This window comes from Engystomops pustulosus, chromosome 5 (genome assembly GCF_040894005.1).
Source record: "Engystomops pustulosus chromosome 5, aEngPut4.maternal, whole genome shotgun sequence".
Lineage (NCBI taxonomy): Eukaryota > Metazoa > Chordata > Amphibia > Anura > Leptodactylidae > Engystomops > Engystomops pustulosus.
Genome location: NC_092415.1, coordinates 32,574,673 through 32,588,730, shown reverse-complemented (window position 1 = coordinate 32,588,730; position 14,058 = coordinate 32,574,673). Strand labels below are relative to the sequence as shown.

Sequence of the window (14,058 nt, the reverse complement as noted above, 5' to 3'; positions counted from 1 at the left end):
CATGGTGGTGTATTAAAGTTAAGAATCTCTTCTTTCAGACTGCATCAGGCATAAAAAAAAAGGTATGAATTAGATTCATTTCTTGGATGTCCAATGATGTCTTAGTCTGCATCTCCAGTTCTGTAGATTACAGAACCAGAACCTGGATGTGACCTGAAAGATGTGATTCTAACCTTTAACATGTCACCAAAAGCATTTTTCTAGGATCTTTAAAACTAAAGATAAGGACATATGAAATGACACTAAACATCTGCAAACAGTTTGTATGTTCTCTCCATCTTTGCGTGGCTTTCCTCCAGGTCCTCCAGTTTCCTCCCACACTCCAAAACATACTTAGGTTTATTAGATTGTGAGCCCCATTGGGGACAGGGACTGATATGACAAGCTCTGTGCAGCACTGCGTGTGCACTATATAAAGTGATTATTATTATTATTACACCCTGCAACCTCTAAATTGGACTCATCTCATGTGAAATGGACAGAAAAGAGTCATATTTGCCTGACTTTGAAGATAATCTTTGCCCTTTACCTATAAATAAAAAAAAATTCTTTGAAAGAGGGAGTTCTAGGAAGGACATTGCATACACTACCTGGTAGGTTAATAGGGTAAAATATAGTGAGGGGGTCCTTTTAAGTGTGAAATTGGTGATTCAGCTATCTTCAGAAGGACAGTGGCTGGAAAGCAGGGCACTCCGACGCCCATTAGAGTGAATGAGACCTCTAATCTCTGGATTGCTGGGGTCCTGTTACTGTGATCAGGGGGGGGTCCCAGCAGTGTGACCCTCGCTGATCAGTTAGGTATCCCTTATTTCATGGCTAGAGGATACCTTGACATCTTTGTACAACCCCTTTAAGGAAAATTGTCTTATTTTGACCTCCTTCTCCCCATATATAAGTACATTCATAGACGGCTTCTTCTTTGTTGTTTTGGGGTTTTTTTTTGCCTTTTGCTGCCAAAAACTTATATCAGATGAGATGCAAATAAATCGAGGAAGAGCAGAGGGAAAAAAATAATCGGAAATCACAGAACATGAAGAAACGTTTATTAAAGTTTGGCACAAAAGTTACAAATGTAAGTGCTAGGAATTACTAGGATGTAAGGTTATGCTGGAATTATTGTTACTATGACAATAAATAATAGCATCAGCAGATGTGGAGGAAATGAGATAAAGCTTTTATATGATGTTTTGGGTCACTTCTGAATCTTCTGTGGGCTCCTCTGAACCCCCGCTCTAAGCTTTTGTGACTGCACCTAACAAATCCATAGAAGTTCCAAGTCTGGTAATGCAAATAAAGGAGAGGGTGCAGCATTCACCTGATTTTCGTAGCCCCTTTAAGGAAAATCAAAATCCATCATGATAAAGCAGGGACAGTTACATATAGATACAGGCACCATGACTGATTTTCTTATATTTGTATCCATGGTCTCCTTCCTACTAAAATCAGCTTTTATAATAATTCAAATAGGCCAGAAAGGCTATGGGCCCTGACATGCTGCAGCTTCACAGGCTGTTACACTGTACAGGAGTACTCCCCCCCCCCTTCCTACCGTGTGCTCACTGCTGCTATGATTAGAGGAAGTGCAGTGGGGAGGGTGAGACTGAGATTTGCTTCAGTGTAACAAAAGTTTGTGAAGCCAGAATACCGAGGGGCTCTGGTAATGTACCCATAACCATTCAGGCTCATTAGCAAGTTGATTTTAGACGGAAGGTGGTCATAACAAATATAAAAAGATTTCCAGTCACAGAGCCCTGATCTATGAGTTAGTCCCCCTGATGGTAGATTTCGTTCCTATTTTCACTAATTCAGATCGAGCTCTAGAACTTGCTGAGCTCAGAACTCACAGCTGCTGCTTCATTCAATTATTAAGAACAATATTCCCTGTTATTGGTGGGGGTTTTAGCAGTCCGCCCCCCCCCACCAATCAGATTTTCATTTTGTGAAAAGTGATAACAATTACACTTAAACTATGTAGTGATTGACTGAATTTACACATTTCTTTTACCATTCATTTTCTGCAATTGGGGGTATCCATTACACTGGGGAACACTCATTTTGGTGGCTTAAAAGTTGAAACTGTATTTAAAGACCTGTCACCAAATTTTTCCCTCCCCTGACTAACAATGCCAGCTGATAGAGTTACAAGTTCTCCCGAAATCACCTAAAATTAGCTTCCAATGGGACACTGTACCCTAATTTCAGATGGTTTTCTGATATGCAAATTAGCTTTTCTGACTCATCTCTGGTATTTATGACTCTTCTCTCGGGCTGCCAGTGAGCCACGCCCAATTATTCTGATTGACAGCTCTGTGTCTTCTCAAATCACTTCTCTGCCTCCTTGTACCTAGGGACTGTCTTCATATAGTCAACTGCAGATGGGAAATATTGTGTCAATGTTTTTACACTGTGCCTTGTGTTACATTCAAGACATGTGACCAGTGACGACATCGCAGGTCCTTCAGACTTCTAAGAATGGCAAACTGTACACCATGTATGTGATTACATGAAATCCCAGCAGGAGGATGAGGAGGAGTAGAAGTCCATGGAGGCTGCTGTGACTTCATGTGGTCAGATACATACATGGTGTACAGTTTGCTATTGTTAAGAGGCTAAATGACCTGAGATGATGTCACTGTGGTCACATGACATGAACTGTGACCAGTAAGGAGGCATAAGGCATGGTGAGTATTGAATGGGAGGAGCTGGATGAGCAGGAAACGCCCCCTCTGATTTTCCTGAATCTGTGATTCACTGCGGTAAGATGTTCTTGTTCATTTGTGTTGGAAGATCCAACAGTAATCAGCCATCATATTATGTGTAAATATCAGCGAGAAAAGAGCTAGGCAAATCATTACTTGAAGAAAATACATATCTTTTTATTCATAGTATTCCAAGTCAAACACATATCAATATACAAATCATATTAAAAATATACCAAGGGAACCAGGTGTCCCAGATGACAATTGGGACCACACAGAATACCAAAACGGCCCCCCTCTGTCTAGAGCCCCATAGGTGAAAGCATGTCAAAAGTGTTAGTGACAGTGCCCAAAAATAGGGCCAATGAAGTAAAGGAGGGTAAATAGCAATGCAGTTCTAGCCTATTTAGTACCCCGGAGGTACCTTCCGGTGTATACAGTTATTGGCTTTACATATTGCACTTACCCGCAGGCATAGTAAAAACAGGCAGAGGGCAGACAGGAGGAAGGCCGAGCAGGTACACCCCGACGCGTGTTTCGCTGATGCTTCGTCAGGACTTTTGTATTTGTATATTGATATGCGTTTGACTTGGAATACTATGAATAAAAAGATATGTATTTTCTTCAAGTAATGATTTGCCTAGCTTTTTTCTCGCTGATATTAACTATTTAAATTGTTGAGAGCTGTGTTTGTGTATTTGATACCGGGGCACTATTGGTTTTGCTATCATATTATGTGTATCCCAAATTCTGGGGGAAACCAGAATTTGCACCTTTCCTTCTCTTCCAACACCTCCACGGTAAGCAGTTGGGGAGGGATCTTTGGGTAGCATCGGTCAGCAAAGTGTGCTGGCACGGGGTGGGGACTCTCTGAGCCGGTGCATTACTGTGACTGTTGGCACACTGAAGTATAAAATTACTGTGAGAGTAACACAGGACGCTGCAGTTTGTAGTAAGTTTTCTATCTCTCCCCAACTCAGTTTATTTTTTTCTACAATGGCCTAATTGGTTCTGATTCTACTTCTAGGGGAGCAGAATGTCCTAATTGGCTCCAGGTGCTGAATATGGAACGCAGATGATCAGGGTCATTGGAAAGGGTAGGTCAGGTCAGTCAGCACCAAATTATCCGTTTAGTGTTCCCGTTTGGTTGCTTTAGCATCTAATCTTTCACTGGAATCTGTGCATCACGTAAAACCTGCTCATACACCTGCACGCTGCAGCCACACTAGAAGATACACAATGGAAGATACAATAGTGCAGGTTTCTTCATGTAGAGTAGGATGTTGGGTAATATCTTGATCACTGTTCGGCTGCAGAGGAGCTGGTGGCTAGTTGTTATTGAGGACCCACCAAGAAGCTGTAAAGAACAGGAGATAAAATAATCACTATACATAAATAATACATAAATAATGCTTAAAGGGCTCCTGGGGTGTTACTAGAGCTCCTCTGTTCTGTAGCTTCACAAGTTGTTACACTGTCTTCCCTCCCTTGGTCCCTGAGCAATTTCCCCTCCCTCTGCCTGATGTAATCACACAGTGGGAGGGAGGAAGTGCCCCTTCACAGCGTAACAGCCTGTGAAGCAACAGCATGAGGGAGCTCTGGTAACACTCTACACTTTAAGCTCATTAGCGTAATTTTAACCCCTCAACAACCAGGCCCTTTTTTTGTATTTGCATTTATATTTTTCGCTCCCCACCTTTAAAAATCTATAACTTTTTCCATGTACAGAGCTGTGTGAGGGCTTGTTTATTGCGTGGCAAATTGTACTTCATAGTGACGGTATTTAATATTCCATGCCGTGTAGTAGAAAGCAGGAAAAATTTTCCAAATGCAGTGAAATTGGTGAAAAAATGCATTTGCACCATTTTCTTGTAGGCTTAGTTTTTATGTTTTTCACTGAGCGCCCTAAATGACATATGTCTACTTTACTCTTTGGGTCGGTCCGATCACAGGGATAACAAATTTGTATAGGTTTTATGTTTTCATACATTTACAAAAAAATTAAAACCTCCTGTATGGAGCTGTGGGTGGTGTCATTTTTTGCGAGATGAGATGATGTTTTCAATGCTACAATTTTTAGGACTGTATGATCTTTTGTTCACTCTATTATATTTTTTATATTTTGCAAAATGGCAAAAAAAGTGGCATTTTCGGTAACGTGGTTAAACGCCGGTAATATCTCTTATTAAATTTTGATATATCAGACATTTTGGGACACAGCGATACCTTGATGATTTTTACTGTTTATTTATATTTATATCAGTTCTAGGGAAAGGGGAGGGGGGTTAAGTTTTTTTTTAATGTTTTTTTTTTAATTTTTACAATTTTTCAGACCCCCTGGGTACTTTAACCCTAGGTTGTCTGATTGATCCTATCATATACTGCCATACTGCAGTATGGCAGCATATGGGGATTTTCCACATCATCTATTGCAATGTGCCAAAACGAGACAGCTTTGGGTCTTCGTATGACCTGAGGATATCATGGCAACAGATCACTGCTCCCCAATGATGTCACAGGGAGTGATGATCTAAGCCTTTTTACTGCCGCCGGCAATTGGGTAACATCGGTGTTGCTGGAGGGTGTTTGCTGCAATATGCAGCAAACCTCACCTTCAGCTCATGAGCCCTCTCAATACACCCGCAGCTGACATGTGACCTACAAATACATCACATGTCGGTAAGGGGTTAAAAGTTTATTTTAGAAGGAAGGAGGACATGGATCACAAATATAAGAAGATTACTACAGTCACGGTCCCTGGATCTATGAGTAATGTCCCTGGTTTATCATGGTGGATTTTGATGGCAGATTTACTTTAAATGTATATCATAAGCATTATGTTGTTCTATGATTATACATTCCCCTTAAATCATCATGGAGATGTTTCTAGCTGGTTTGTGGCGGCTGAAGCAGGGAATGATCTCTGCTATGAGTCAAGGTGTCTCCAGGGAGCGGGGCTGTATGAAGGCAGTGATGATAATTACACGTACCAGGTACAAGCATCGTTGTCATCAGTTCTGGGGTTTCCAGGAAATCAACATTACTCCTCTGGAACGTCTTGCTGTAATTGGCTTGGAGGTGGCTGTATATACAAGAGAAGTGTTATTAGTAAATTAGTTTTTTTTACTCTGCAGTTTGGTCATTTACGAAGATATATATTCACAAATTAGCTCTTTGTTTGATTCCCTGCTATGAATCATTGGCTATTATTCTTCAATATTACAATTATTGCCTTAAAGGGGTGTTCCCATTACCGCAAATTTATATCTTTCTTTTATGATAAAAAGTTCTATACAATGTTCCGATATACTTTCTGTATCAATTCCTTACAGTTTTCTAGATCTCTGCTTGCTGTCATTCTATAGAAAGCTTCTATGTTTAGTACTAGTGGACAGAAATCTGACCATGGTCACACAGGTGCACGGCTAAATATAACCCACAGCTCTGATTACTCTCTGTGATGTAATGAGCCGTGCACCTGTGTGACCACGGTCAGATTTCTGTCCACTAGTACTAAACATAGAAGCTTTCTATAGAATGACAGCAAGCAGAGATCTAGAAATCCATTAAAAATTGATACAGAAAGTATATTGGAAAATAACAATAATTTGCTGAAATGGAAACATCCCTTTAAGTTCTAATGTTATTTTTATCTACAAGGGATAAGCTTTTTCCAAAATACGTACCTCTTTTTAGGTAGTGGTCTGACCTTCAATGTTATGTTTATCTTTCTGACTAATTTATCATTTGTTCCAGTGAATCTAAGCTAAAAAGAAAGCAGCATTGCAAATAGTTTTTTATAGAAAAACAGTGGAATCGGCACTCACCAGTCTTCTCCTTTTCAATGCTGTTTTATTGATGCATACTTACAAAAACATTTCATAAAAGTAATTGATCGAGATTGAGCAAACAGGTCAGATGAAGCGCAGGGAGCGCGAAATAGCTGTCATGTGTTTGATTGTCTTGTGAGTCTACCCACGTCCTCCCTCACCCCCTCACCTCGATAAATTACATTTATGAAATGTTTTTGTAAGTATGTAAGTATAAAACAGCATTGAAAAGGAGAAGATTGGTGAGTGCCGATTCCACTGTTTTTCTATATGCACCATTGGGACCTATTCACATTAAGGGAATCAGAGCACCACTGCTCCCTTGATGTCAGATTTGTTATTTGGATTTGGTTATTTGATGTCAACACGATGATTATGAGGTAGTGCCACCCGACTCTAAAGCCTTTTGTGTCTCGCAAATAGTTTTTTATTGAAGCGAATCTGTTACCAGCAATGTGATTTTATAGCTGGTGACAGGTTCCATTAGCCTATGCTATGCTGATTTTAAAAATGTGTTTGTCAGTATCCTGAATCATTTTAGTACTTTATAAAAATGTATTTTACATTACCTGCAAGCAGCGTGTTATGGAGCACACTCCAACACACTCATCCAGCTCCCTCCCCTCTTCCTATTATGCAAACTGAGCAAGCAGTGGAAGAAGGGGGGTGGTCCGGAGGAGAGGAAGAATGCAGGACCACCCGGAGACTGAGACACAGGCACATACAAGCTATATCATGTGACCTCCCCCCTGGACTCACAACATGCTGCTGGCAGGGAGCTGGGTAGTGTTGAATAAACTTATATAAAGTACTGAACTGATTCAGAATGCTAACAAAGACATTTTTATTTTTGGAACTGCTCACCAGCTTAAAAATGACATTTCTGGTGACAAAGTAAAGCCACTTGTATACAACTCCAATACAAAATATACCTATGGTCTCCAAATTTGTATCAAACTTGGTACAAATTACTACAAGTGTATGCATATCTTACCAGTGAAAATTACTTCTTTCTCTGCTAACCTGGATCTTTTACTCTGCCTCCCCTCCTACCTTAAGGCTGTGTTCAAACATTCTGGTTGACTTGTGTTTAGAAGTGTAATTCAACCAGAAATGGGAGACGCTTGATTGTATATATATATATATATATATATATATATATTTAACTGAAACGCATGTGGTTACGTTTCTAAATGCAAGTCAACTAGAATTCAACAGGAAAAGGGAGGAGTTTGGTCTGATCGCATGCGATCGGTAACTGAAGCGCATGCAATCGGTAAGCATGTATACATGTGGTTACCTGTATTTCATCCGTATTTCACCCATCCATTTTCCTGGTCGAATTTTGTTTCTAATCACAAGTCAACTGGAACGTGCGAACGTGCCCTCACAAGGTCACAGAGATGTCATAGAAGTCTATGAAGAGGAGAGGGGGAGCTAACACCACCAATTAAAGGCAGCCACTTTCTCAGCAGATTTATTTGAACGCTGGCCCTCCCTATGCAGGTCTATAGGAGTCCATGTAATGTGGAAGCTTTGTCACCTGTCACATGTGACAGCAAAATCACAAATAATCAAGAAAAGTAACTATGGTGCCAAGCGATGCTCCAGCGCCGCTACTCATCACCACTCACACAGCTACAACATGAATAGTACTCACTTCTTCCATGTGTTACTGCTTTCCCAAAATTCATAGATGATAAAGCGAGACTCACTGGAAAGTCTCTGAATGGAGACACTGCGGAGGCACAAAGTACATAGTGATGTCACGGCTTCTTCTCACTCACATAGACATTGCATTATATATTGAAATGATCCCTAAAAAGGTCACATCAGATCATCAGAATAGGGGGCACTGGGATGTGCATCCATGAAAATGTGGAGAGAAGAGTCATATTTTAACTGAGAAGAGTAAGGCCCACAGGCTGCAAGAGGACTGTCACTTCAGTCTCCCCAGTTCCATAGCACACAGAAACATGCTGGTCTCGTATTAACCCCTTAACGACTTGGCCTTTTTTAGTTTTTTCACTTCCATTTTTCACTCCCCACCTTCAAAAATCTATAACTTTTTTATTTGTCCACATAAAGAGCTCTGTGATGGCTTATTTTCTGCATAACAAATTGCACTTCATAGTGACGGCATTGAATATTCCATGGCGCATACTGGGAAGCGGGAAAAAAATTCCAAATGCAGTGAAAATGGTGAAAAAACACATTTGCAACGTTTTCTTGTGGGCTTGGATTTTACAGCTTTCACTGAACCGCCACAAAGGACAGGTCTACTTTATTCTCTGGGTTAGTACGATTACGGGGATAACAAATTTATATAGGTTTTATAATGTTTTCATACATTTACAAAAATTAAAACCTCCTGTACAAAATTTTTTGGGGGGATTTTGTCATCTTCTGGCGCCAATAACTTTTTCATGCTTTGGTGTACGGAGCAGCTGTGGGTGGTGTCATTTTTTGCCACTTTAGATGGCGTTTTCATTGCTATAATTTTTAGGACTGTGCGACCTTTTGATCACTTTTTATACATTTTTTTATATCTTTCAAAATGGCAAAAAAGTGCCATTTTCGACTTCCGTTATGTGGTAAAAAGCAGTGAAAAACCGTTATTATATTTTGATAGAACGGACATTTTCGGACGCGTCGATACCTAATGTGTTTATGATTTTTACTGTTTATTAACATTTATATCAGTTCTAGGGAAAGGGGGGTGATTTGAATTTTTAGGGGTTTTTATATAATTTTTTTTTTTTAACTTTTTTTATTTTTACTTTTACTATTTTTCAGACTCCCTAGGGTACTTTAACCCTAGGTTGTCTGATTGATCCTACCATATACTGCCATACTACAATATGGCAGTATATGGGGTTTTTACTCCTCATTCATTACAATGTGCAATTAGTACATTGTAATGAATGGGTTAAAACGAGACAGCTTCGGGCCTTCGTGAGACCTGAAGCTGTCATGGCAATGGATCACCGCTCCCCATGACGTCAGCGGGGAGAGACAATCCGCGGTGCTAGCACCGATCGCGGGTGTTACCGGTAAGCAATATACAGCAAAGACTCACGTGGGCCGAGGCCTCTCCATGCACCGGGGCCCGGCGCGCGCCGTACTAGTAGGGCACGCGTCGGGAAGGGGTTAGGGATAAAGAGTCTCATCTTTCAGATCACACCAGACTTTTGGCTCTGTGATCTAAAAAACTGGTGATACCAGCAGTTACAGACATTGTCCCAGATATATTATTGTGTCTGCGCCAATTTTATGTCTAAGTTTGCATGAAAAAAAAGTGTCTTTGGAGCTTGCACACGTATTTATTATGTTTATGCGCCACAATTTTGACGCGGATGCATTTTGTCTGACACTTTTGAAAACTGTGCAGCTAAAGGGTGGCGTTTGTTCAATGTTTGCGCCACATTTATTACTGTGTTTCGACACAATTGTGTCACGTCAGCATGAAGCAAAGGGCTCCAAGAAATAAAAAAGGTGCAACTGGGTCACATCCTGAAAACAGACCAGATTTACTAGGAGCGTTCGACACTATTAAATAATGTGACGCAAACTGCACTAAGGCAGATGGCAGCAGTTTTTATATATATGGGCCATAGTTGGAAATGTGATCTGCAGATAAAGACCCAGTTTCCGATTGTTTATCCAGGATTAGGCATTTGAATAAATATTAAATGGTAAAAGACTATGGGGCACATTTACTAAGAACAGCGCATTCTGTACAATGTGCAGTTACCTGTGTAGTGTGCAGAGGGCGCCAGATTCAGGATTTCTGGTGCATGTTCTTCATAAATCTGGCGCCCCCTGCACTGCTCCGACAGAGTGCATCACTTTCACTTTTTTGTGGACCTTTAACATAGGGCGTGCGACACAATTCTGTCGGACTTTGCATGTTAAAGGGATATTCTTGTCTGGGCAGTCACATTCAGTGTCATTAATCTGTCATATATAAACATTTCTTCATTTAGATGTTATTAAAAAAAATTGTTCCTGTGTGAAGATAATTTCTCATAATTGAAGTCATATGGTCCCTTAGAAACGAGATAGCTTCCTTGGACACGGCCACCTCTGCTGGAGGGATTGTACAAAGAAACAAATTGTTTTTGTGTATGAAATGTCTGGGAGTTACTACATGTTGCACAGCCATCCTGTGGTAATGATAACTGCATCCTGGTGGTCCGGCAGGACTCTCTAGCGCATGTCTGGCCACCGCTGCCAGAGTGTGAGGTGGTCGTATCCGAGGAAGCCATCTCATTTCTAAGGGACAACATGGCTATGTTTATGAGAAATTATCTTCACACAGGAACATTTTTTTAATTAACATCCAATTGAAGAAATGTTTATATATGGCAAATGAATTTAATTAAATGTAAATGCCTTGATGGGAATAAAATCACGGTCCGACTGAGCCCACAAAAGGGTCACGTGCAACACAAATGTGGCGCAGACACTTCTTAAATACCTGTGCAAGCAGTTTGAACCTAAAAGAACGTGCAAAGTCCGGCAGAAAACTGACGCAAAGCCCTTATTAAAAGTTTTTATCACTTTTATTTAATACTCAGAAAATATGCAGCCAGATATAGGAGTGAGCCAACCAAAGAAACCTCAAAACGGGTACCCAACAATTTGCACCCACTTGCTCGACCACAGGGCCATAAATACATAGATATAGGAGTGAGGTCAGATCTGTATGCAGCCTTATAACTACATGGTCAACAACCCAAGGTAGCACACTCCACATATAGACTATATTCACATGAACGTATGGGGGGCGTATATATGGCTGATGTATACACAGCATACCGTATTTTCCGGGCCATTAGGCGCACCGGAATATAAGGCGCAACAGTCCGATGCGCCTTATATATGTAATAATTCCATATATAAGGCGCATCGAACTATAAGGCGCAGGGTCGGGGGCGGAGACGCGACGGGACGCGACGCCGAGAAGAGACGCGGAACGCGGGGAAGGTGAGGGGGAGGTGGAGAATGGAATACTTACATAGGTCCCCGCTACCGGAGACAGCAGATCTCCAGCGGGAACTGCAGACCACGCGGCAGAAGTTGTTCGTGCCGCGTGGTCTGCAGTTCCCGCTGGAGATCTGCTGTCTCCGGTAGCGGGGACCTATGTAAGTAGGGTCCGCTGCCCTCATATAGGGCGCACCGGACTATAAGGCGCACTTTGGATTTCCAAGGAAATCCAAGGCTTTTAAGTGCGCCTTTTAGTCCGGAAAATACGGTATATACGTCCCCCATACACGGCAATGGGCTCACGGCGCCCACGACGCGTCCTATCTTTCTCCCATAAAACTTACTGGGGGACATTTATCGAGGCTTGTACACCAGTTTGTATGCTGTGGCACAATTCTGGCTTAGAATTGTACGTCGGTGCATCCATCCCGATGTACACCATTGCTGGAGGTTTGGTGGAATTATAAATGTCCCCCACTGATTTATCCAGGTGTCTGTCTAGTCTAACTTTACCCCTCCTATGTGGTGGTTAGCTTAAGGGTACATGCAGATGAACATGTGTGGGCGAGCACACGTCACGCTGGAGAGGAGGAGGGGTGAGCCCCATAGGAAATAACACTGCACGGCCATTCTTATATCCAAACATAAAGCCTACGGCCCGGTACGGTGAGGACATGTTGTGCTCTATGGGGACCTATATCCAGCCATAATATGTCCACACAACATCCCGTGTGAATGAGGCCTTATACAAGAATACTGTGCCAAACAAATATGCATAATATTTTTGCAACTTGTCCCTCTTGTTGGCGCCATTTTATTTCCACATGTCATAGAAGATATGGAATTTTCCAAACTTATCCTGCTCATTAGTAATAATAAAACACGGAGACGTCCGAATATCTCTGTCTTCTTATCACTAAATGAAAGTTTTCGATTGTGGAACGCCATATCTATTATTGTGGATTATACAAGCTATACTGGGTGGCTGCAGCACCGCAAGAGATTACAGTTTCTGCATTGTGTCTTGCCGTGAAGGAAGTGGAAATGCGCCTGTAGGCTGAATGAGGTAGTGCCACTTGGTTTTATTTCTTTTCTACTTATTAGTAACATAAATTGTTACACTTAAAGGGGTTTTCCTGGAATTAAAATTGTTGGCTTATCCTCAGTTGATCAGTTGGGGTCCTACCTGCGGTCCCTGCAACAATTATATATTTGGTACCAAAGAAACAGAGGGCATGGAGCCAGAAGAAGTTGGTTCCGAAGCCTTTCAGTGGTTGAAAGCTGTAACTACACTATTCACTTTCAATGCTATTACTTAATAATAATAATTCCTTTATTTATATAGTGCACACAGCAGCTATACACATTACGCAGCGCTGCACAGAGCTTTACAAATCAGTCTCTGTCCCCAATGGGACTCACAATCTAATCAACCTACCAGTATGATTTGGAGTGTGGGAGGAAAACAGAGGACCCGGAGGAAACCCACGCAAACACGGAGAGAACATACAAATTCTTTACAGATGTTGACCCTGGGTCCCCGGCACTGCAAGGCTGTAATACTAACCACTGAGCCACCTTGCTGCTCTTCCTGGGTTTTCACCAGTAATAATAGAAATCCTATCCACATGGCAAGATACAAGGGACAATATTAGATAAGACAGACATAATACTCACTGTAAACAACCCGTCTGAGTGTTCACGGACTCTACGTAGTGTTTCAGGGAAAGACGGAATTCTTCCAGCTCCTCGGTGATGACGGAGAGCTGCCGCTGAACGATCATTATGTGCTAAGGAATTCAGAAAGATGGACATAATGTGACAGTGACATGAGGGGGAAGCCATTCATCATGGATAGAAGACAAAGGGATAATCTGCCCCTCGCTGACACGTTCTCTGGAGTGTGAAGAATCTTTCATGTTTTCTTTACTTATAAATGAGCTCTTATTACAAGGTCGGGGCATTGACGCGTTAATTTCATATATTTATACATCTATTTTTAGATTTTTTTTTTCACTTTACTTATAAAAGATAATAATTTTTCTGACACTGACATCTCCATCAGTCACTGGATAAATGTGAGATATGTCTAATATTCAGAAATTGAGATTTTTGAGCAAAAATGTAAGTAAAGTTTTGACTTCAATCAAAGTTAAAATACCAGATCCAACCAAAGGAGGACTGTTCAGCTTTTTTATGGGATGCACATTTTGTACATGTTTTTAACATGATTTTATACATTTTTGGCAGTCTTAATTCTTCAGAGCTGGGGGTTTACCCTTTGTTTGGATTTCAGAACTATGAAACTGGCTGCAGGCAGACTTTTATTTCACTTCATCTTAAAAAGTCCCTTAAAGGAAATCTACCATCAAAATCCATCATGATAAACCAGGGAAACTTCTTCATAGATCCAGGCACTGTGATTGGGATGATCTTCTTATAATTGTTATCCATGGCCTCCTACCTTCTAAAACCAACTTTTAGAATTATGCTAATGACCTGAGGGGCTAGCCTAGCCTCTTTTTATAATCTAGCTTTAC

General features: G+C 41.1%; 2 protein-coding genes across 2 annotated transcripts in view; one reads left to right on the top strand and one right to left on the bottom strand.

Annotated features, from left to right (window-relative positions):
- C5H8orf88 (chromosome 5 C8orf88 homolog) overlaps positions 1-14,058 on the top strand; it is a 50,092-nt gene that overhangs the window by 33,139 nt on the left and 2,895 nt on the right. The window lies entirely within an intron of this gene.
- Positions 1,022-14,058, bottom strand: part of NECAB1 (N-terminal EF-hand calcium binding protein 1) — a 104,807-nt gene continuing 91,770 nt past the window's right edge. The window contains exons 10-13 of the mRNA XM_072151553.1: positions 13,196-13,308; positions 8,190-8,267; positions 5,690-5,781; positions 1,022-4,056 (exon numbers count right to left, since the gene is read on the bottom strand). Coding sequence (XP_072007654.1) covers positions 4,028-4,056; positions 5,690-5,781; positions 8,190-8,267; positions 13,196-13,308 — 312 coding nt within the window. The 3' untranslated portion in view covers positions 1,022-4,027. The remainder of the gene's footprint in view (positions 4,057-5,689; positions 5,782-8,189; positions 8,268-13,195; positions 13,309-14,058) is intronic.